The 24817-nt window shown below is 28.3% G+C and overlaps 5 protein-coding genes across 12 annotated transcripts in view; 3 read left to right on the top strand and 2 right to left on the bottom strand.

Moving 5' to 3' along the window:
* Positions 1–8484, bottom strand: part of LOC145199529 (adhesion G protein-coupled receptor G4-like) — a 33220-nt gene extending 24736 nt beyond the window's left edge. For 5 of the 6 annotated variants that reach the window (XR_016454064.1, XM_090092828.1, XM_090092830.1 and 2 more), the window contains exons 1-2: positions 8286–8484; positions 7885–7939 (exon numbers count right to left, since the gene is read on the bottom strand). Coding sequence is in view for 5 of the 6 variants with exons in the window: in XM_090092828.1 (XP_089948954.1) it covers positions 7885–7939; positions 8286–8291 (61 nt within the window). In the remaining variant the exon portion in view is untranslated. Of the gene's footprint in view, positions 1–7884; positions 8206–8285 lie in introns of those variants that run through there. The other variant, XM_090092829.1, reaches the window with a different exon arrangement.
* The window catches only part of LOC145184803 (uncharacterized), a 115304-nt gene that overhangs the window by 52078 nt on the left and 38409 nt on the right, over positions 1–24817 (top strand). The window lies entirely within an intron of this gene.
* LOC149885708 (protein ZBED11-like) lies at positions 8978–13144 on the top strand. The gene is made up of 4 exons (XM_090094244.1): positions 8978–9016; positions 11045–11135; positions 12240–12367; positions 12455–13144. Exons 1-4 carry the CDS (start codon positions 8978–8980, stop codon positions 13142–13144), a joined length of 948 nt encoding a protein of 315 aa, XP_089950370.1.
* On the top strand, positions 13237–13695 carry LOC149885707 (protein ZBED8L-like). The gene has a single exon (XM_090094242.1). The coding sequence runs from the start codon at positions 13237–13239 to the stop codon at positions 13693–13695; it is 459 nt and encodes a 152-aa protein (XP_089950368.1).
* Positions 14303–24772, bottom strand: LOC145184864 (uncharacterized). Of its 3 annotated transcripts, none has more exons than XM_090093272.1 (15): positions 24634–24772; positions 21715–21905; positions 21510–21604; positions 20122–20159; positions 19959–20008; positions 19827–19846; positions 17463–17535; positions 17336–17390; positions 16749–16896; positions 16063–16192; positions 15837–15967; positions 15594–15693; positions 15438–15506; positions 15188–15325; positions 14303–14791 (listed from the first exon to the last, which is right to left on the bottom strand). In XM_090093272.1, the coding sequence occupies exons 2-15, from the start codon at positions 21902–21904 to the stop codon at positions 14538–14540; spliced, it is 1491 nt and encodes a 496-aa protein (XP_089949398.1). In that variant the 5' UTR covers position 21905; positions 24634–24772; the 3' UTR covers positions 14303–14537. The 3 variants fall into 3 exon arrangements, with proteins under 3 accessions (XP_089949398.1, XP_089949397.1, XP_089949396.1); XM_090093271.1 differs by lacking the exon at positions 24634–24772 and adding an exon at positions 22812–22963; XM_090093270.1 differs by lacking the exon at positions 24634–24772 and having other exon boundaries at positions 21715–22126.

Below are 24817 nucleotides of genomic sequence, written 5' to 3'. Positions count from 1 at the left end.
CATTTTAAATGTTATTAAATATAACGGCTGCTGTTTGTGATTTATGCTCCGTTATATATTTTTTAAAAACCCGCGAAATGTTGTAAATAAAAATTTTTATGCATAATTATCTTCAAAAGAACAATTTTAGTATTTCAAAACAAAATATTACTGAAGATATATTGAAATTTATTCAGGCAAAATTTGCTGATTTTAAAGACGTTGATTTTAGACATGCTGTTCAATGATTTGTTTACTTGTATAAAAAAAAGTGGAAATCTATTCTGTCAAAAGTTTTGAAAAGAAATTTGTGGCTGGCTTAATGAATATTTAATTGTCAGAAAAAAAGACAATGAACCAACTGCAAGTAGACGTGGTCGAAAACCAGTTGCATTTGATAATAGTTCTAATAAAACTAAAAAACAGCGTGCATCTTGTTTAATTGAATCTCATTCATTCAATGAATTATTTTTTTCTTCTAATAAAAAATTTAGAGATGAATCTATTATATTGCTGCCAAGAACCTTATTGCTGCCAAGAACCTTAAATATTTCAAATACAGATAAAGCAACTAAATATTCAGCAGACGAAGCACTGGCTTTAATAATTGATGCAAATCTGACAAAAGCTTCCTATCAATTGATTAGAAGCGAAGCCTTGGAGAAAGAATATAACATCTATCCCGCTTACAGTGATGTCAGAGATACACAAAATTGAATTATTATCCTGCTAACATAACAGTGGAGGACTGCTCAGCTTCAGTTCCTTTAAAAGATTTAATGATTCATACTTTGCAAATAATCTGTGCAGTTCAGGAACCTGTGCAAAGGCACTTGATATTGAACAACAAAGCAATAAAAACAATGAAACTAACGTGTAGGGCTGGTTTTGATAGTGCTACTGGCCAAAGCATTTATAAACAAGTTTTATCAGAACCTGACATTAACAGAGATTTAAAGCGTGAAGAATCATTATTTATTACTTGTCTAGTCCAATTGGATTTGACTGGATTTAACAACAGCAACGAAAAGGTGCCTATTTGGAGAATTTAAAAGTCGTCCTCCACAGCCTATTGTATACCCATAAGATTTGCATACAAAATGGAATACAAGGAATCTGTGATTGAAGAAGATCAGTACATTAAAAGTGAGATAGAAAGCTTGGGTATGATTTTATTAGAGGTTTGCGGATCTTCTATTGAAGTAAGTTGTATTATTGAACTTGCAATAATTTAAAGGTTCAAACGATATTATTGTTTTACAATTTTTTGATGTAATTTAAAATTGACAATGTTTTCTTGCACTACTTTTTGTTTTTTTATTCCTAAAACATTATATACCTAAATACTCAATTGTTATTCAACACAGGTGGGTCAGAAATCCGATAAAATATTCAAATATCAATTTACCACTTTGTTACTAAGGAAAGTATCCGGTAACTAAGCAATATAAGTATCCATAGTAACTTAATTTAAACAATTATCACTTTTGTAGATGTGTGATCTCATATTGGTACTCATGCCAAATTTAGTGAATATAGCACTTATATCTGCAAATAACAAAAATAGATTGTTGCTAAGCAAAATATAGGTATCCATAGCACCGAAATAAAAAAATATTACCTTCATAAAAAGCGCAGACATCATATTTGTACTCATACTAATTTTAGTGAATATAGCTCTAATATTAAATTAGTTACAAATTTTGTCCATTAAAAGTTAATTCTGGCCGATACCTCATTTGTTAACTATATAACAAAAAAATTACAATTGGAGGTTTCCTCGGAGGTACGCACGAATCTTTGCCTTGATACTGTTCATCATCTTGCGCACAACAGATTGTGGAACTTTTTCACACTCTTTGTCCCATGATTTTAATTTAGCATAGGCAGTTTCAATTACCTGTGACTTTTTGGACATGTATCCCTGGCTAATCGCTCAGAAATTCTCAATCGGTCGCCATTGGGGGTAGTTTGGAGGATTCAGCTCTTTCGGGACGAAAGCTAATAATTTGGCATTCATCTAATCAACTGAATGTTTAGCGTAATGACATCTGGCCAGAAGGTAGTTAGACCATTATGGAACTTGATAAAAGTTAGCAGACGGTTTTTCCAGCACTCAGAGATGTAAAGCTCCTCGGTCATTGTCTGAGAAGTGGTTAAAGCCTTTGATTTACGGCCTTAACTGCATATCGCTTACCATATCATAAACTTTTTAAAAAGCTTATCGTATTTTTGTAACTTAAACTTGTTGTGAACAACAAATCACTTGTTGAAACATAAAATTGGCGACTTGTGATTTGTTTTAAGTCAGTTTTGATGAAAGTATCATCGTCAATAAGCGAGCTAGAAAACTATTTGATTTGTTATCAACAAATCAAATAGTTTTCTAGCTCGCTTTTTGGTAGCCAAATTCTGTTTTTCATTGCAATTAGGTACTTTCATGAATTTAAAAGACTTCAAATAACAGAATTTACGCACTTTCATCACGAATGATCTTGAATTTCCGTATCGCTGAGCTCGAAATCTGTCCAATAGGCTGATATTTTGCTTGAATAATCGCTTTATGTTCTCAACTAATTTCTTATCAAGGAATCTTTGTTTTCTTCCTGCACCTTTCTTCCGTTGAATAGTTCCAGACTCCCGGAATCTGGAAATCACACGTTGTACTTGTTAATCGAGGTATTTTGGCTGCCTTTGCGATTGAATAATGTAAAGCGCTTGGAGTCGAAATAAATTTGTGCAGAACTTTTTCATGAGGTTTTTCTTGTTTCGACGAAATTTTAAAAATTTATAAAAAATTTCATTTACGATGTTCTAGTTTTTCAATATCTAAGACACACATAATTTAACACATAAACCGAAATTTTAGTGCTCAAATTTTACGTAGCCAGTCTTTAACAACCATCACTTAGAGAAATCATAAATTGATATGAAGCTATCCCGATATGCATTCAAAATTAAACAATTGAATTTTTTTTTTTTAACGGAAAACTTATTTTAAAAATTAATAGGATAGCAAGAAAGAATAAATTTTAATTTGTGTTTTATTTTGTGCTCTTGTTACATTAAGTTAATTGTTCATATGTTGTTCCACTTTCTGGCTTTGCAATTTTGACATCTATGCACATTTGTGATTTTAAATAATCCATTATATTTGCATTTTGATTTATAGCCTTTTAGTAGTAGTATGAACATGCCATTCTTTTATTGCCTAGATGATTTGTAAAATATATTCATTGAGAAATATAGTAACTTTAAAATCAAATGCTATGTGAATTCAAGATGATAACAACTGACTTCCAAAATCAGCAGTTATAAAACACTTTGAAAACAGTATATCGTTTCGGCCAAGCAAACAAAAACACTTCAACAAAAAAATCTCACCTATGAAATCGTTTAAAAACAAGACTATAGAAAATTAAATAGAGAAGTTGCTATTATCAGCGCATTTGCTACAAAGATGAGAGGTCGAAAACCATTGACAGCTTGTTTGTTCGACATTTTTGTATTTGACTCCCAAAAGGATACAGCTAATGAAAGAAAAAATATTTGTGCATTGTTAAGATTCATCAATGAATATGGAAGACCATTTGAGACAGCTTCTGGATCTGGCAAGTTAAGTTTGGTACTCAATGAAGGGTAATATCATTCATCACAAATTAAAACTTTATCTTAACAATAAGGTGATATGGTGATAATTTCCATGATAACTTCCAAAAAAGCTTCTCTCCACACCTAACATCGCTTTTGATCAATAAATGTCAATAACTTTCTTAATTCAGCTGGTCACTTTATTTCATCATCATGTGTCCATGAATGATGTTGCTTATAATTTTCATGTGTCTACTTCCAATATGGAAATCATTAGGAATTTGCTGCAAAATTTGATTTAATTTTAAAGGACACCTTAAGAATATTACCAGATAATAATCCAAGAAATGTACAGAACAATTCTTTGGGATTAAATGACTAGGTTGTTGTGCTTATTTTGCGAAAAATGATTAGGAGCACAATAGCCTAATCAAACGATATGAACAACATTGACATAACGAAAAAACTTCCTCAATCAGCTGATGATTAGTATTCTCTGATTATTTACAATTTGAGCATGGATATTACTTTTGGAGAGCATCATTTATAATAGAAAAGATTGATTGTCATTAAATAAATAACAAGAGGAGCCACTAAATAAGTTGCAGTTAAACACAACGTGCGATACAATCAGCAAAAATTTATTTCAGCAAAAATTCGATGTGACGATAATAGTTTTCAACAAGCCTTTTTAAATGAAGATGAATTTGCTGAAACTGTAAATTTAGGGGTCTTAGCTTTCAGGTTTGATTATATCAAATGTCACCCTCTTATTCTCACAGCAATAATTTTGGGGTTTTGTTTGGCTAAGAGTATACTATTTGATCTTTGTTTTTTTCTAGCAGTTTTAAGATTTTTTCTTGTTTTAGATTTTAACTCAAACTTTCTTTTGAATTAAACAAAAGTTACAGGAACAAACATATAACAAGTTGTAATATTACGTATAATCCTATTTTGTATATAATCTTTGAAATTGATGATTGCAAACTTTTTCCGGAAATTTCTAAGTATGCGTCTACATATCTTCTAAGTGAAGAAGCTCAAGATGCTCGAAGTAAAGAATTTAAATGTTATCTAAAACGCCATCATTTGTATAACGTTTCTAGAATACATATCTTATGAAGACACTGCTATACAAACTTATTCCTAAGTTAAAAAAAACTGCCGTACACATATAAAACTGTATTTAAAAATGTTGCTCCTGTTGACATAAATGTTTTATTTCTAAATCATTTGAAAATGCAGTGATTGAGGTCAAAATTTAAAAAACATCAAACGTTTATACATTTTGTACATATCGCCATTTGAAAATGTATAGAAAACTCCAATATATATGAATAAACTATTGTTTGAAAACTAAATGAACATTTCGAAACAACTATGCAAAAGTTTTTACAATACGTAGTAGTTTTTTAAACTCATTTTGATGCAGAAAATTTGTTTGATTTCATCGTTAATATTTTCAATGTTGTCCTAAAGACATTTAGACTCGAGTGAAACAGCTTCATAAGAAGTAAAGAGTTAGTTGTCAGTTAATACCATTTTCCATTATATTCAATTTTTATTTATATTTAATATATTTGATTAATATTTATGGGAAAATCCTTTTAAATATGAAGCTGTCATCTGTGAATTAGTTTCTTCGAAATTCATCTATTAACTTGATCTTATCATTTCTTTGTTCACCACAAAAAACCAACCCACAAAAAACAAGTGTTTGAAAATAAAGAATAATTGAATTTACGCGAGTTTATTCTGCTCAGCTCGGCTTCTTTCAAAATTCTCGTTTCTATTAGTTACACTCTTCAACAAAGGGTTACTTCTTTTAACTCCTTTCACTTTATTAGCCTAATCTTATATTATTTTTAAGGCTGATTTCAAACTCTGCGTGCACCTGTATTGGAGCCAGTATTTTTTAAAGCAACAGCTTCTAAATTTTGAACACTATAATATATTACACTTCAAAAATTTTTCGAAGAGGTCAGCACTTTAAAAATCTCTTTGAAAAATTTTCTTTATTTTTTTAATCTCATTTTTTTATTTTATATATATATTATGTTTTATATATTATCATATTTTGTAAATTATTTAATTTAATTTATTTGGTTTATAAAAAGCTGTTCCAAAAGCACAGCCCATCTTGCTGACAGCAGAAGATTGAACAAGTTTGATAACGCTTTAGTTAATTAGCGATCTGCAATCAATCATTGAATAAACTTTTCTGTTTGTATCTAGATTTTAGAAGCTCAGTATTGGTCACAGCAAGGTTTCTGATACTGATGCTTTCTTAAACATTATGCAGTATTTTAACAAAGCATAAAAAACTTTTCTGAAAACTTCGGAACTTGCAAAAACGTTCCTAAACCCAACCATTTTAAATTCAGTGCTTAAGTTTATAAAGTAAAATACTTGCACCTAACAATTGCATTTATCAGTTTAGCTTTAGCAGTTCAATTTCAAATTTCACACGAGAAATATGTAATACCCAGGTCATATTTTGATCCCCAGCAGACTTGCTGAAATATGCATTATAAGTCTCGTACACCTTGATGAGAGCTTTCATAGTTACTTAAAAGAGTTAATTAAATACAATTGCTCGGTGAAAGTAACCTCCTAATGTCACCGTATTCGATATTCCTATGTAACTTCTCCAAACTGCCATGCAAATTTAATAGGACTTATTGCATAAAAAAAAGGAATTTTTATCAACTTTATATTAAAGTATATAGCTCTATATGATTGACGATCTACAAAATCTTTACTTTAAAAGATGTCAGAACTTTTATAAATATTAATTTATATAAAAGACGAATAACCGACTTATTCACTTTGACAAGTCATGAAGGACGTATACATAAGTATTTTTAACAAAAAAGTTATTTTTAGTTTGGTGATTACTTATTAGTTATTTTGTGAGTAATTTTATTAGCTAATATTTATAATGCTATTTGCATAACTTTTCATTTCACATAGTTATTACTGAACTATTTCCATTTTGTTCCAGTATTGGAAATAGTTAGCTTTATTGCGAAGTTTTGTAGCTCAATATTGTAGATCAATATTTCAATAAAATAAAAGTTGTGTTCCTACTAAATACCAGTTTTTACTTTTCAAGACTCAGTTATAAACAACATCCAACTTGAGGAGTGCTCCAATACAAATACCCACGTGATTTACACATACCAAAAAGGAACTAGTTGGCTTCTTGTTTTCATAATTCTGACTGACATTTTGAAGAAAAACTTTTTGAATATGTAACTTGTTGATTTGATTGAAGAAAATTTAAATTCTGCAGAACTGCATTTATGCAATAGCCCTTATGTATTAAGTTAAAAAAAATCTTTTAATTAACACTTTGAAATGACATCTAACCAATGAAATGACATAAATATATTCCATATGAATATTGCAAGAAAATGTTTGATGATGACATATTTTAAGACAAAAAATACAATAATAACAAAAAAATACAAAAGTTTTTATCTCCCACAACTTTGAGTACAACTACAGTTATTAAAACATAATGATATGAGAAGTAATTTGGGATTTGCATTTTTATTTATTGCGAAAGTATTTGGTCCAAAGGCTGTGAGCAATGTATGAAGCTGTGGCTAAAAAGATTTTTAAAAATTTCTCTTTTTAATGATAATAATTATCTCTCATAAGAACATCTTAAAAATACATGAAAACCAGTAAATTTAAACCATTGAAGGTTGAAGGAAGGAAATTTATCGGTGATTTAAACTTGTAAATAGATCAAATAAAGGGAGCTTGTAATCATTTTAAAAAAGAGGAAGATCTATAAAAAAAAAAAAGAGGAAGTTTTGTTTTATTTTTTTTTTGTTTACGCCAACCAGGGACTATAATTTGTTGAATGGAATGAATATATTATTGAACAGTTAATCTTCAATCATGTTATATTTGGACTGCGGATTTCGTGGTTAAAAAAAAATATTAAGCATAAACTTTTACCTAATTTTACTGACTTTTTGACTTTTAGCCAGATTTTTCAAGATTTCTACCGCTGTACATCCTTTATAACTTTGTCTGAATGAGAACTTTTTTTTGGCAAAGTTCGTAGAAACCATCCAATTATAAGTAAGCTGCCTAAACTTTAAATAATCTTATCAATCTTAAGCATTAAAGATTTGATTTTTCTGGGCAACTTTAAGTAATAGTAAGTTAACATTTTTCTGTCAAGTCATTAATGAAAACCATCTTAAGTACCAAGGAATACTGACACAACATTGGGTCAATATTTTTTTTAAGATTTTTGATAAATATACTTTTGTAACAGAAAATAGTGTAACTTACCAGCTGTTAAAGCGCTGACCATGGTCAAGATACAGCAAATTTTAAGTTTCCACATCTGAAGTTGTAAATATCATTCACACAATCAATAATTGTTTGCACAATTAGTAAAAACTAAGTTTTCAACATAACAAATAGGTTAAAATTAATAAAAAAATAGAGTTAGCTTATTATTATAGTTCAGGCTTGATCAACTTTTACTCGCTTAAAATCACTTGAGAAAACAATTTTTAAACTTCTACATTCGAAGACTTCATCACAGCAAAATAAAATCTTTGTTTTTTCTATGAATGACTTTTATACTATAGAACAAAAGTTTAAATTGATTTGCTTATAAAAAGGTTAAGAATATTTTTGAATGACTTGAAGCTTAAATGAATGGTAATATAATGTATTTTACTGACTTGCATTCCAACAAAAAGCTAATCAATTGAAGGTTGAAGATTTTTTTATAACAGGTGTTAACTCAAACTTCTATATCAGAACAACTCTTTTTGAAAAACTGTTGACTTGTGAAGAAAGAAAACGAAGGAAATAAGAAACATAAACTTTTATTTCCACTTGGCTCATACTTTACTCGTTGATTGTGGAAAAGTTAGAGATAGTCAAAACATAAGGTGGACACATGTTTAAATGCATAAAAGTTTAAAATTTTTTTTTTAAAAACGACTAGATATTCAATTGTATCTACACTGATAAAATGATAATCGAAGATTACAAATTGAACATAAGGTTCGCGACAATACTGTGACTATTCTATGATTTTAACGAATGAGTAGAGACCAAATAGAAATAAACGTTAATTCGTAAATGTCTTAAAGTAGAACCTGAGACTTTTTAAAGTAATCTAAATTGTGCACCTTTGCTTTTCCTAAGATTTATACTCAGTTTTCATCCTAATATTTTCTCTTTTGCCAACCGTCATTTACTTGACTCATTTACTTGACTCAATCCGTTATTGAAGTAGTATCATGGACGTAAAAGAAATGGACGTGCAACTCATTGTTTTACATCAAAGAGGCCGCAGAAATCAGCGAGCCATGCGAGTCTCCAATAAACTATAAATTTTCACCCGTCACCAAAAAAACCTATCAAAATGGCTGCCGCAGTTTTAAACAGAAACTCTGATCACGTGGTATAAATCAAAAGTTTTATAGCATTTATTTAAAAAGACTGGATAAAGTAACAAATTCACGCGTTGACAAATTACTAAACAAATTACACCAAGGTAAAGGAAATTAGTTGTCGGCACGAACAGATTTTCATCATTTTTTCAAGATAAACATTTGTAAATTTGGGAACTTTTTTCGTGTAAACAAAGTCTGTCAGTGATAAAATTGACCTGTAAGAATAACTTTAAAATGACTAAAAAAAGTATAGCGAAATATAAAATAGCTTAAATAAAATTTTTTATCAAGATCTGGTTTCATTCAACATCTTGGTCCTTCATTCACCAGCCTTAATTTTGTGTATTTTTTTAGTATTTTTTCCTACATGTCGCCGTTTTTTGCCTCGACTACTTTATAAACTCCATAATATATATTCCTTTATGCATTACTTTTTTAGTAGGTGTATTTCCTTATAGGCTTTTTAATAATTCATTTGATAAAGCAAAACCTTTTAAAAAGTTATTCAAGTTTTTAATTATCTTGCAAAACGCGGACAGATATTTCAAGTTTTCGCTTTTCATATTTCATATATTATTTCATTTGTCATAAAAGGCACATAATGACCCATTTGTTTTTGTCAAATAAAAATTAGTTTGGCTGGTAAATCTGGTTTTTAGCTGGTAAATCATGTTATGTTAAAATTAAATACTTACGGTTTGTCATAAATTGGTTTCGCAAAATTCTTTAAAACTGTGACAAATTATTTTTTTCTTTATTGTATTTACATTCATTTTATGTGTAAGTTATTTATCCTTAATTGTATATATTTCTGTTGTGAAACATAAAAAATAGAAAATTCTAGAATATTCATAAACTGGAAGTCTACAGCAATATAAAAGATGGAGTAGTTCCCTGGATATGAAACCATTGTGCTCTAGGTAGCTACAATACTAGTTGATTTTTGAATTATTTATTATATCTCAAGTTATACATGAACTAAAGTAGTCAAGCAAATGATATCATTTCTTTTCATCGTCCGCGGGACTTCTTAAAATATTAAGAATGTCTATCTATATAAAATTAAGCTTAAAATTGCTGTTATCTATCTAGTCGAGTCCAAAAATTTTCGATGAATCCGACAGACTTTAATATAATTTAATTTCTATTGTTTAAAACAAAAGATTTGTAACAATGCGCTACGAGGTTCGCAAAAAAAAAAAAAACAGTATCGTTGCAAGTCCATCTCTTATATGTCCATGAAAGAATAGTCCATGAAAACAGCTGGGAGTCAAATAATTGATCAATTGAAAAAAAAATCTAAGATTGTATAAAAAACGTTGAGAAAACTATTACTATGGAGTTAAATGTTGTTTAAGGATTTTCCTTTAAAAACAAAACGTTACCTTGGCACGTATAAGACTAACAATGAACCAGGCTCAAACCAAAAGCCAACTCGTTTTTGGTAAAAAGATAATCTCCACAATCTCTTTCAAACCAAATTATACTCTTACCTGTATTTTCATGACAATAACGAAAAAACGCTAATCAAGACATTTACAATGCAAAACACACAAAATACCGGTATATTTAGCTTTAAATCAGTGGTTCCCAACCGGTGGTCCATGGACCCCTGGGGGTCCATATGAACTTTTGAAACGGACCACAAGGTAAACGTAAATTCAAAATAAATTTGAGTTATTGAATTTTAATTTTGATATTTTTCTCTGTCTTAAAGAAAAAAATAATTCTTAAATTCAAAATGTAATTCATGCTAGGCAACATGTTACACAAAATCTGTGTAAGCCAATTCGACGTTAACCGTCAATGACTTGCGGACCACTATGAAACAATAAATACTTTATATTATTCTTACATCCGTAAATTTTAAATTATCTTATCTTATGGTAAAAATATTTTTCCTAACTAATTGGCTTGAAAGAAAGTAATTTGTATTATTTTTTTTGAATAGTCGAGAATATACTTCTCTCAAATGAATTATACAAATCTCGAATTAATATATTACATTATTTTATATTATTTTTTAAATTCTTTAGATGTCTAAAAGTAAAAAAAGGTCATATTCAGATGAATATATGAAATATGGTTTTACCTACATGCTAAAAGAAACCATTTGTTACCCACAGTGTGTTATTTGTTATAAAGTACTAGGAAATGACTCTATGAAACCCTCAAAGCTTGCTATTCACTTGAATAAGTGCCATCCTGATCTTCAAACAAAAGATTCTGATTTTTTCAAAAGAAAATTTGGGCGCTACTGCAGTTTCTCCCCCCCCCCCTTTTTTTATTTTTGATTATGATAGAGAATTTTATGCTGATTCAGAAAAATATAAAAACATGGACCTGAAAATTAACGGAAAGTACTCTAATTCGAAGTCAAAGTTGAAAAAAATCCCACTAAAAACCCTAATATTCGCCATTTTGAGAATATTAAGTTAATGATTTTTTAGCTGACAAAAGCAATGAATTTATAGCATGGTTTTTACGTTAAAAAAAGTCGTTAAAGTATGTTTATCTTGCGCAATTTTTTGTGGCGATGAAAATAACCGTTTTTTGATTTATCAGGGAATAAACTATATTGCAAGTAATGTACTTTTGTAATGAATTTTAAAAAAGAATTCAACAGTTTTGTTTCCTAAAAGAAGAACTTTTGAAACTAAGTTCATAGTTGTTTTATCACATGTAAAATTTAGAAAATGTCACCATAAAACCGTTTTTTTAATAAAAAAAACCAGCGTACAATACAATAATAATTATTCATCAATTTGTCTACATTTCCACATTCTACGTTCAACTTTTATTTGAACTCTTCCATTAATTTCATTTCGTTTATTACACTTTCGTTATAATACTTTAAAATAATAGTGCAAAGGCTGATGGTAACCAGGTCTTTTTATTGCGCAATGTAACGGTAACTAATTTTCGTTAAAAATGAAAGCGTTTTGAAAAAAAATGGCGAATATTAGGGTTTTTAGTGGGATTTTTTTCAACTTTGACTTCGAATTAGAGTACTTTCCGTTGATTTTCAGGTCCATGTTTTTATATTTTTCTGAATCAGCATAAAATTCTCTATCATAATCAAAAATAAAAAAAAAGGGGGGGGGGGGGGAGAAACTGCAGTAGCGCCAAAATTTGAATCACTGAAGAGGTGTAAGTTGGATAAAACTGGGATTATTCACCAAACTCAGCAGAATATAGTAGAAGCATCTTATAAGGTTTCATATATTATAGCACAGAAGAAAAAAGCTCACACATTGGCTGAAGAAGTTATACTTCCATGTACAAAAGAAATTGTTAGATTATTATTTGGAGAAGAAGCTGTAAAGAAGATAGATAATATACCTTTATCAAATACTACAGTCAAACGAAGGATAACTGACATTTCATCAAATATTAAAGAAAATGTTATTAATGAAATTAAAGAATCACCATATTTTTCTGTTAAGTTGGATGAGTCCACAGATGTAAGTTCAATGGCACAATTAATTGTATTTTGTAGGTATATTCACAATAATAAATTCAAAGAAGAATTTTTGTTCTCTTCTTTCCTTGAAACAACAACAAAAGCAGCTGATATTATGGAAATTATGAAACAGTTTTTCAATGACAATAAATTACAATGGAAATATTTGTTAGGAATTACTACTGATGGAGCTCCTGCCATGATGGGTTGTAAGTCTGGATTGCAGACTAGGGTAAAAGAGATTGCTCCAAATGTAGTTGGTGTACACTGTTTTATTCATAGACAGGCTTTGGCAACCAAAACATTGCCAGGTAGTTTGAAAACTGCATTTAATCAATTGGTCAAATTAGTGAATCATATAAAATCTTCTGCTTTTAACACTCGACTTTTTACAAAATTTTGTTCTGACCTAGATGCTGAACACAATAAGTTATTTTTTTATACTTCAGTGCGATGGCTTTCTGCTGGAAATTTTTTGGAAAGATTTTTCAAGCTTAGAAACGAAGTGAAAGAATTTTTATGTCAAATGAAAAGTGGACTGGTAGAATATTTTGAATTTGACAAATTTGAAATAACAACTGCTTATCTTGTGGACATTGTGGGTCATTTTAACAAGTTAAATTTGCAACTTCAAGGCAAAAATGCTAATGTCATTACACACTCGGATAACTGAAGGCATTTATTGAAAAGCTCAAACTGTATAAGACTAGAATCAATAATGGAAATTTGATGTTTCAAAATTTAAATAGCGTAATTGGAAATAACATGCTTCCCGAAGTTCTAAAGATAGAAATACTTAGTCACCTAGACAATTTGATTAATGAATTTGGTAACTATTTTCCAGATGTGAACCTTTTGAGCAGTGAAGTAATTATATCACCATTTTCTTGTGATGTGAAAAATGTGAATGAGGAAGCACAAGAAGAATTTATAGAGTTAAAGAATGATACCACTGCTAAGGATCACTTCAAAATAACACCATTAAATAACTTCTGGTTGAAAATGAGGAATTCATATCAATTGTGTTCAACAATTGCACTTAAAGCCCTCATTCCTTTTTCAACATCATATTTGTGTGAAGCAGGGTTTTCAGCCATGTTATCTATAAAAACCAAAAAAAGAAATAGACTTGAAATTGATGCAGATATTAGATGTGCTCTATCAAAAACTAAACCAGATTTTCAGATATTAATTGCTGGTAAGCAGTGCCAGAATTCACATTGACCAGTTTTTGTATCATATATCAACTAAGATAAAATATTTTTGGGTCATAGTCTATTCTATTAAAAAATACCTTGAATAAAATGTTGTCCTGATGAATAAAAATTACATTATTAAAATGTTCGTCTTGTAATAATTTTTAAAAGTAAAGGGGTCCATGTAGATCTTATGATATATAATTTGGGGAACGGGTTAGAAAAGGTTGGGAACCACTGCTTTAAATGAATTTAAGAACTAATATCCGAGAAAACTTACATTGTAAAGTCCTAAAGTCATGTTAAAAGTGGGATTTTAAGTTCTAATTTCCCAGCGTTCTCTAGGATAATAACTGATCTCCTTTCTAATCATGAGGAGTAAACTTATTAAAAAGTCTCTACTTTTAACTACATTAACAGAAAGTCTTTAAAAAGCACCATAATCAAGTTAATACTTTTTTGTAAGAAATTTATCGCAATTTTTAATCTTATTGGAGAAAACCGAACTTAGGTAAAATAATGTAACGTCAACAAACGATAATAATAACGGTAAAAACAAAATTATCAACAACAATAACTATAACAATAAAAATCAAGACTCAAACGATAGGGATAAAAAGAGTTAAAACAAAAAGAAATTCTAATTTATTTATTTGCTGAAACTTTTTTCATGTAGCATACAGTGTTCATGTCATCAACCAACAAGAAAGAAAATAAACCATATCTGTTTAATGTTAACTTCGTGTTCTGGATTACTTGCTTATGTATGAGAATATCTCAAGATGTTTTTATCTAGTGTAGTTCTAAACTATGTCCTCTTTTTTTAAACTGCCATAGTGACCAGAATAAAATGCTCATATCAAACAAAGTTTACAAGAAACCCGTCATTTCATCCATAAACTGCGCATAAACATCATCTTTCGTTGGCCCATCAGTGTGTTTATGCACCTGTCTTTCCATACTGTTGGTAATATCGGTATTTATTCCTGCTTGAGATTTTAATTTTGCTTTGTTTTTACTGGGCACAGGGTTTCTACGAAGTTTAACTGCTGTTGGAACGAACTTAGTGACTTCAGCTCGAATATTACGCAACTTTGGAGCAGCCATTATAGTACGTTGTGTTTCTAAATACATTATACATAATTATGTACAATATTTAAACTGCAACTATGTAAAGTGCCATCCGAGAAGATGAATAAACGAGACTTAAATTTTTCACTTTTAATGTTTGATATTTAAAACCTTTTTTACCAATTATTTTCGGCTAATGAGTTTTATTTAAAAACATTAATTTTTTCAATCATTTTTTCTTGTGACGTTATCATTTTTTAAACTAAGAAAATGTCTCAGAGCAAATCGTTAAAAAAACAATGCATGGGGGAATAACTTCAAAAACTCAAAAATACGACTAAAAAGTTTCAAAAAAGAGAAAATTTTTAAAAATTTTTATGTTATAAAAATACGCCGAGAAAAAAGAAACAAAAGTATAAAGCTTTGTAAATCGAAATCGATTATTTTACCTTCTCTCTCGACTCTTTTGATCTCCGGCCCTTTTTCAAATACAGTTTGTGGACCAATCTGAGATCGAGCTGTGTAAACATTTGTTGCCATGTTAGCCATGAACGGCGGACGAACTCCAGGAGGAGGTGGGGGCATTCCTATGTTACAAATTATCATGTAAATATGCCTAAGGTTAGTATTATTTTGAAAGAAAACAAAGTTCAACAACATGTTTAAAATTATTGTAAAAGTTTCCCTCAATATACTTACCTGGCATACGATTTCCAATACCAATAGGGGGAAGACCTGGTGGAGGTCTAGGTAACCCAGGTGGTGGACCTATACAAGTAATATTTTTAAATTTAATCTTGAAGATTAATTTTTTTTTTATTTCGTTAAAGGTAAAGATCAAACAAAAGTATCTACCTGGAGGCCTTCCTGGTGGTGGACCAGGAGGCATCATTCTAGGATTCCCAGGAGGTGGTCCAGGTGGCATAAGAGCCCGAACATTGTTTTGGAGTTGATTCTATAATGAAAGCAATAAAACCTGTTGTGACGCTTGAAATCTATAAAACGCAACTCGGTGGAAAGATGTTTAAAAAGAAAAACAGAAAAATCCTTGTGAATGAAATTGAACCATAATTGTGGAAAAAAATTTTTTTCACTCACTGGATCATGACCAGCCATTTTTAATAGCCGTTGCCTTGTTGATAAGGACTCATCTCGTACATACATTTCATCCTCTTCTAAAGTTTCATCTTCAAAACGGACTTTTCGTTTCCGAAATTCACTAGCTTCATCTAAAATGTATTGTAAAAAGAATCAAAATGAATTAGAAATGAAATATGCAGTAAAAAAAAAATATATAAAAATATTCTAGAAGCAAAGTACTAACGTTCATCAAAATCAGACCCATCATCTTCATATTCATCCTCATGAACTTCATGTTCCATGTCTTGAAATTCATGTTCTAATTTCTCCAACTCTGCAATAACATCGCTTTCAACTTGTGCCTTGCGTCGAGTCTAAAATAAGTTTAATCAAAACTGAATACATAAAACATATTTTTAAAAAGCAAAAAATAAAAATTTAAATATAAATAGAAATTTATTCATAAATAAAAAATTTAAACATAGATATTTTTTTTCAGCAATTGAAAAAAAGTAATATTTAATGCATTATCTTAAAATAAAAAACTTGATTGTATGATAATACTTTAACTAAAGTTATTTACAAAATTAAATTAATGGTGTCATATGTGTCATCTGATTATTTTTTACACCGAATTACTCTTTGTAGCACATTTTCTTACCAAAACAAAGCTTAACAACTAAAGTAGCTTTTTTAAACATCTTTTATAATATCTTTGGTTACTATTAGTTTAAGATTGAAAACAGTAGGAAAAAAAAAGATAGAAAATCGTGTTTATGTGTGGCTTACAAAATCGAGTTATAAACTGAATTACATTTTGAAAAGGTGAACCCAGTTTCCTTTGAGCACAGAAAAACTTATTTAAAACAGAATCGAATTTAACAATAGCTCCTTGATAAATAAATAAAAAAAAGTTATCCAAGAATTTACCATTTCTTCTTCATTATCACTATCTTGATATTCTGGACTAGGAGGAGGCGGATTACCAGGAGGAGGTCCTGGTGGTATGAGTCCAGGTGGTAAACCTGGTATATGAGCTATGCCATATTTTGATGTTGAATAGGTTGGTGGTTGAAAGCTAAATAATTTTTAAAAATGGACCATTTAAACATAAAATAAAGATTTTAACTAAAATAAAGAAATGAAATATTTAAAAAACTAGAAAATCATATCATTTCTAAAGTGGAAAACTTTAAACAGTTAATGTTAGTTTCCTATAAATTATTTTTAAAGTAAAATTTATTCAATTGTTTCAAGGACTGTTCAGAAAACAAATTTTTTACAGTGATTAAAAAAATAATTATATTGAAAAAATAATATCCACAGCTTCACAGTCTTACACATTTATTCTGTAAAACAGCATGTGCTTTTCTTAACAAGTTAAATTCTTTTGGTCATAATGCCAATTCTCAGACTTAAGCAGCAAAAAGTATTAGTGTAACTTCTTCATTCACTTCAACAGTTATTATAAAAGCAAATTTCAAAGTTTTAAAAAATACAGTTAGGAATAATTTTACTTAGATACAGAAGGCATCATGGCTGGCATCGGGATGTCATGAGGAGCAAGAGCACCTAAAAAGAAGTAAGTTAAAAAGTAGCCATTCAGAAAGTTTTAAGATCTATCACATTTATTTTTATTTTTACCTTGTGGAAGTGTTACTTCAGCAAGTGAGAATTTTGCTTCTTCAGCTTCTTTTTTACGATTTTCTTCATCTTGCTAAAATATAAAGCTTTTTAGAGAATGTGTTACTTATAGAAAGCTTTTTAAAGAATGTGTTACTTCATTGGAGAATAAGTATTCTCCAACCAAATAGCACATTCTCTAAAAAGTTAGAAAAAATGAGTTTAATTTTTTTTTTAATTTCTACTTTAATTTTTATAAACCATATCTTATCAAGTAAAAAATTTTTGACAAATGACATTAATTGATCAAGAGTTAAATTTTTAACAATTGACTTTAATTGATAGAAATTTAGTTTTATGGTTATGTATCTTTTTTCTAAATAACTTTATCCAAATAAAAATCATTTTACCTTAGCATAAATATTTCAGCAATTTGAAAGAAATTCCAGTTTTGTAATACAACAAGCATTTTAGAAGAATGTTACAACTTTTTTTTGATAAAAATATTTTTAATATCAATTTCAAAAACTTAAAGAAATTATTTTAAAAAACCTTTTTCAGCACCTTTGTTCACTTATCATCAGTTTACTGAAATAAACTTTGAAAGCAAACTTTCTCAAATTTTATTGCTAATGAAAAATATAATTTATAGTTAAAAAATGTAATAAATAAATGTTTTAAGTATACTATAAAATACAAAACAGATATAGTCGAGGTTAAATTGACTTCATTTTAAAGAAAATCTGAAGTTTTCTTAATGTTAATTCTTCTTAAACATTAAATGGAAGCCATTTGAGGGGTGAAAGTACTTTCAAAAATTGCAAATAATATTACCATGCTTCCATTAAATTTGACATGATGGAAGATTCAATAAAATCTAAACAACCTCAAGCCACTATATAAACACTTGTAAGTATAATAGATTTATATTGTATATATAGTAAGATAGATGGCATTTTAGGGTTATTACACCAGTATAGAAACATACCTAATTAAAAATAGCAACACTTCTAAAGAGAATACCTCATTTTATCTAATATATTTAAGGGATAGTTATTTGAAATTGCTTTCAAACTCATAAACTACTAATGGGGGAAAAGAGCAGAGCATGCTTTCATAGTAATCAACTAAAATTTTTGAACTAAAACTAAAATTGTGAACTAAAAATTTATTCAGAAAAATTAGAAAAAACCCAACTCTTAGGACTGAGTATTTGACCTATATGAAATTGTTAAATAGTAACCTAAGAAATTAAATAAACCACATTTACAGCTGCTATGATCTAAAGAAGTGACATACAAAATGAGTGAAATTTACTACTGTAGCTAACTATCATACTGGTTTGTAATCAATTATTACTCCACATGAAAATTTATATATCTGAGAATGCTTGGAAGAAATATTTAATTAAACTACTAATGGCAAATTAAAAGGACTATTAAACTTAAGTGAGATCAACCAGGGAAGAGGTAAATTTTAGGAAAAAAGGACATTATGTAATATTTTGAACATTATGCCATCAACAATAAAAGTCTGCATTTTATGGTGACTTTCTCATGGGGATGGCATATTTTCAAATTGCAAAAAAAATTTATGAGTAAAGACATCTCATTAACAGAGTTTTAAACTGAGTTCAAAAGGAATATTAGTTGATAAAGTTGAGTTTAGAAAGTTCTACACAATTAGACTCAAATGATATATTTGGGTTGATAAAATAAGACTCAAGTTGTTTGCAAAATTTGGTTAATAAACTTGGGTTTAGAAAGCTCTACAAAACTTGCGAAATATCATCAAAGAAAATATTCAAGCTATCTTTTACAAAATTATCATTGATAATTTATATCAAGATAAATCATCGATAAAAAATATCATTTATAAAAAGTATCAAGAAGAGTATAACATGATCATCCGTCCAAATTTACTAGCAGTTCTCCTAAATAGTTATTATTTCCATAATTGAGAAGTTCTAACTTTTAAACTAATGAATTTCAATGAAAACTGCTGGTTAAAATGGCATATTTGGGTGAAGAACTTTAAGGTTTCTAAATTTTAGTCTGGTGGCATTTTTCTTGTTAAGTTTTTTGATGCCAAAAAAGAAAAAAACCTGCTTGAAGTCTTTCATCAAAACTCAAAGTTCAATAATTTTTAAACAGCTTGGCTAATAAAGGTTTAGAAGACTAAATAAAAATGACAACACTTGCACTGAAATTTGAGAAACCTAAATCATTTTGTTATGTAGGTATTGAATCCATTCTTGTGAAAAACATTATTTTATAACAAACAATTGGAAAAAAAACAAAATTTGAAAAATAGATCTTTCAATTCATATTAAACTTTTCTCAAAACAGTCAAACTTTTCGATGTCATAACTATGATGAACTATACCTCTTTCATCTTTTGTGATTCTAAAATTAAGAAATTATAGTGAAAACTATAGTGTTATAGAAATAAATTATATTATGTAAAGTTATAATTTAACTAATTTAAAATTTAAAAAATACATGTTATTAAACTCACGATATGCAAGATAAGCTTTATGCCTTTTTCTGTCACATTCTACTTGATATCTGAATTTATAAGAAAAATCTTTGTCAAACAAGGCATACAGTGGGTATAAAAATTTACATTGAAAAATGAATATGTAAAAAAAATCAGCATAGCAACAAGTTTTAAAAATTACTTTTTTATTTCTGCATATTTGTCTTTGTCTGTTTTTTCCTATTAAAACAAAAGAAATTAGTTTAAATAAAATTACAAAATAACTCTTAAATTTTTGCTGCAAAAAGTTAACAAAGAAAGGAAGCGAAAAGCTCAAATCGTTTAAATGTTATCTATGTTGATAAAATCAGTATTATAAAATCTGATTTTATTATTTGAATTCATGGCATTTAAATCAAAAAAAAGCTCTTTTACAAAAAATAATTATTACTTTGTATTATGCTGGTTTTTAAGAAAATTCACTATTGACTTACAGCTGTAAATAACTGGACAAATTAGTACAGATAGTAAGAAACAAAGTCAAAAACAAAGCATGGATCTATATATTTTGAAACATTTCAACTCATAATAATTGTAAAAACTTTCAGCTGTGAGCAAAAGATTTTTTATTAACATTTTAAAAGAAGAATCTGAAACTATTCAGGAGAAATCAAGCAAAAAATTATTAACCATTTGGGGCTTATTATAGACAAACTAAAACCTGGTTTTAAGAATACAAATAATGGGGAACACAGCTTGTAGGTTCTTTAAGCTGGAGTCAAGAGCTGAGATTATGGGATTGAATGTTAATCTCATTAAAAATTTCAGTAATAAGATTGCAAAATCTTATAATTTTTTTTCCCCTCATTGTCACATTTTTTGAGACTATTATCACTTTTTAATGGTAACATTGATAATAATACAACTACTTTTCTGTAATCCAACTATCACTAAGAATGGTGTTGTAAAATATTAAAAGCTTCCTGTTTAATTGCCCATGTTGGTATTTCAGTTACTTAAATGTTTATTTTAAGTATTAAACATGGCAATTTAACTATAGAAGAAGATCGCAAATCACAAGCTGCTTTATTAGCTTCAATCTGTTTTAAACCATTATTGATAAAACTGGAAAGAAAGATGATGAAATTTTCAAAAATATTTCTTTATATTTACTTATGAATTTCTTGTAAATAAACACTTATTAACAATTAAAAATAATTCAAAAATCAGCTTCACAAAAGAAATCAATTGCTTATATTTTTAAACAAACAAATATATAGACATAATTTTTTCTATTTTTTGCTTGATAAAAAAATTCATTTTTGCAACTTATTAATGACTTTTAGAAGTTAAATTTACTTCTTTTAAATTGATTTTCAAAAAAATTATTCTGACCAGGAGATATTTGACATAACAAAATCATCAGCCTAATGTTAAAAGCTAAAAAAATAAGTTATATTTATTTTCTTGAAGGTCTATTCTTGAGTTCTATTCAGAGCAACTCATAAAAACATATTTACCTTTGAAAACTCCCATTGTTTTAATAAGCAGTATGAACAAAAGAAAAAATAGAAACCCAAATAAACTTACATACAGAGTCATTATTCTTGACAGTGTCTCTTGAAGCTTCTTCTTTTTGTCAGCAATCACTTTTTCATTTACTGCATCAGACATAAGTTCAATTTCTAAACAAATATTTAAAAACAGTATAAATTTAAATAAGCTTAACAGTAAGAATAAAAAAGAACAAGAACATAAAAAAACATTGAATGTAATTAGCTAAAATTCAAGTTACCTAGTAAATCCAGCCTAAGCATTTCATCAATGATTTGAGTTGGATCTTTAAGTTTTAAAACTGTTTCTCTAACCAACTTCCTTTGCTTTTTATTCTTTTTTAGTTCACGTTTGCGTGCTTCTTTTCGAGCTTGATCTGTAGGATTCATAAACTTACCACTTTTGGTGGTATTAGTTGACCGCCGACCCATTCTAGGATTAATTTGGAACTTTTATAAGTATTTATTGCAACAAAATTATATATTTACTTAAATCAGATAAACCTGGATTTGCTAAATTAAGTGGATAAATAAATTATTCAGTAAATAAAACAATATTTTCTTTTCAGTATTATTGTTATATTAGGTCCTATCATCATCATTATTATTATCATTATTATCATCATTATTATTATTGTTATTATTATTATTATTATTATTATTATTATTATTATTATTATTATTATTACTACTACTACTACTACTACTACTACTGTTGTTGTTCTTGTTGTTAATTATTATCATTACTGTTATTAGTATTACTTAATATCTTAAATCATAACAATTACTTTACTGCCTGATCCAATACCTGCAAACTATAAATTTTTTATTAAAGCTATTTATTATGCTAATGGCACTATGTAAATAAGCTAAGAAAATTGTGATAGAATAAATGGTGGAACAAAGAAGGAGAATGTGGTTTTTCCATGGTTTCCAGGAATAGTTTTAAAGTTGGAAAACTAAATCACTCTTGGCGTTTTACATTTCATTCTATATTTAATGTTCATTTTATATTTAATGTTTTAAATATTTTGGCTCTTTAGAAAAAGGTTTAGTTGCCTGAAATCGATAAGTTGGAACTACAAATCGAACCAAATAAAAAAAAAAAGTTCTGATATGTTATTTAGTTCAATTTATACTAATTTCCCTTATGAATGAATAACATTTTAAAAACAAATATTTTCAATTTGCTAAATGATTCTTTTTAAATATTTGAGTTTTAACTATTGCTGAGTTTGGCAGCTTGATTAATTTTAAGAACTTATATAGTATATCATAAAAATCTATAACCGACACTGTAAATGAAACATTAAAGTGCAGAGATGAAAAGCAAATTTACAAGATATTTATGTTAATTTAAGTTGCTAAGTTGACCCAGTTATTTGGTAGTGCAAGGTTCAAGAACAAGGAATTTCTGAGTCATTTTCCGCACTTTTTAAATCAGGCTTCACCGTAAAAGTTCAGCGATTTTCTTTTAAAGTTTTAAAGATTAAAATTTTGCTTGCCGCAAAATGTTAGAAAAGTTCACAGACCGTTGTTATATTATAACAACGGTCTGTAAACGAAATTATAAATTTTAGAATCGTCATGTTATGTCGATTCTAAAATTTATAATTTCGAATAAACTTTGTTTCTTAGAGATACTTGAATATCACTTAAACGACATTAAAAGAGATTTAAAAAAATAAATAATAAAAAAAAAAAAATTAAAAAAATTGTGTTGGATTTAGTTATATCCATTTTCATTGAATATTTTAATTAGAAAAGTTATCTCATTTTGTAAATGTGAACTGGTAAGTATTGCAAACCAAATTAGTAAAAAATGGTCCATAAAGAAGAATAAAACTCAATCCCGAGTATGGCACCCTCCATTCAGTATCATTACCGTGGGTACCATCACTGTCTCCAAAATAAGGAAAAATACTTAGAAAAGTTTCATATAGAGTAGTTTTTAAATTAAATCCTAATTTAAGATCACTGCTAACATATAAAAACAAATCTAATTTACCACGCAATAGCTTGGAACTTATTTAATTGAAAGTAACTGCTTTAAAAAATGCGATAGCGAAACGAAGTTATAAAATAGAGCTCAAACTCAACAACTTCAAAAAAGCTTAAACGAGGGCAAACATCATCAGTCTGCAATAGCTACACATAGTAAGTCATGTTCAGAAGAAATAAGCTGGAAGAAAACTAAAACTCTTAAAGTAGAGACAAAAAAACTTGATCGGAAGGTCCGTGAGGCTCTTGAGGTACAGAGGCACTAATGTTCTCCTCTAAATGGAGGTATTAATCTGAATAATGCCCAATTTGTTAAAACTAACCTATGGACACCATTTTCCACGTATTTACGTAGAAATAAAAAAGAAAGAAGTCGTTCAACTGCTGATGTCAGTTAATTTTAAACTTATTTTAACTTAAATTAATTTACGAGCTGATGATGCTGGTAACCATGATCCAGAGAAAATTTCTTATAATAAACTATTTGTATTTAGAGAACTAGTATTACTTATACAAGATGTCAACAATCAAGTCATATATATATATATATATATATATATATATATATATATATATATATATATATATATATATATATATATATATATATATATATATATATATATATATATATATATATATATATATATATATATATATATATATATTGACTTTTTGAAAAGACCACCCTCTTGAAACGGTTTTTAGGCATATTTTTTGTATGTTTGTTTTGTTTTTTGCGTATGTTTTTAAAAATGCGATGTTTTTAAAAATTCACTTAACTATTTTAATAAAGTTATACATGTTTATCTATTTGCATAAAAAACACATAACCATCAAGAAAAGTCTTTTAGGTTCCACTTCTACTGGAGCAGTCCACTTTTAAAGTTATAAGCTTTGGAACCGTCTTGAGTAAAGAAGAACATATTTTAAATAAGGATAATAGTATATCCAATGTTAAACTATTTTATTAACACCATCTTAGAAAAAAGTTTAAGCTGCTACTAGGTGGTTAAAGTACTCGTAGAGGTAAAATCAAAAAAGAAGTTTTTTCTTTCTGACAGAAAATTTAAAACATTTAGCTAGAAATTTAGACTAAAAATTTCTTCTGAAAACTATTAATAAAACCATGACAAAATATTTGATTATTATTTTCTTACCGTTTTTACCCTGAAACTTTGATAACCTAAAAAAATTCAATTTAAATCATGCCTTATAACAGAATTCTTATCAGGAAGACTTGTGATGCTCCGGGTGGTTTTTTGATTTACTATTCGAGGAATGATAAACGGAAAAAACAAAATTATCAAGTCATATCCGGTGCATCACCAGTTATAAATCCGG

The sequence above is a fragment of the Hydra viridissima genome, unplaced genomic scaffold (assembly GCF_058129835.1).
Source record: "Hydra viridissima isolate aposymbiotic clone 2 unplaced genomic scaffold, HvirCarnegie_v1 scaffold_7, whole genome shotgun sequence".
In the NCBI taxonomy this organism is placed as follows: Eukaryota; Metazoa; Cnidaria; class Hydrozoa; order Anthoathecata; family Hydridae; genus Hydra; species Hydra viridissima.
Note: the sequence above shows the minus strand (reverse complement) of the source record. Positions and strands in the feature narration are given on the sequence as shown.

Excerpts from the sequence above, each read along its gene's own strand:
- LOC149885708 (XM_090094244.1), top strand. The coding sequence starts at position 8,978 with ATGGCTGCCGCAGTTTTAAACAGAAACTCTGATCACGTG. Across the intron at positions 11,136-12,239 it reads AACCATTTGTTACCCACAGT|CACAGAAGAAAAAAGCTCAC; the intron begins GTGTTATTTGTT and ends CATATATTATAG. Across the intron at positions 12,368-12,454 it reads TACCTTTATCAAATACTACA|TTGGATGAGTCCACAGATGT; the intron begins GTCAAACGAAGG and ends TTTTCTGTTAAG.
- LOC149885707 (XM_090094242.1), top strand. The coding sequence starts at position 13,237 with ATGCTTCCCGAAGTTCTAAAGATAGAAATACTTAGTCACCTAGACAAT.
- LOC145184864 (XM_090093272.1), bottom strand. The coding sequence starts at position 21,904 with ATGGGTCGGCGGTCAACTAATACCACCAAAAGTGGTAAGTTTATGAAT. Across the intron at positions 21,605-21,714 it reads GCTTAGGCTGGATTTACTAG|AAATTGAACTTATGTCTGAT; the intron begins GTAACTTGAATT and ends ATATTTGTTTAG. Across the intron at positions 15,968-16,062 it reads TGGGTCTGATTTTGATGAAC|ATGAAGCTAGTGAATTTCGG; the intron begins GTTAGTACTTTG and ends AATACATTTTAG.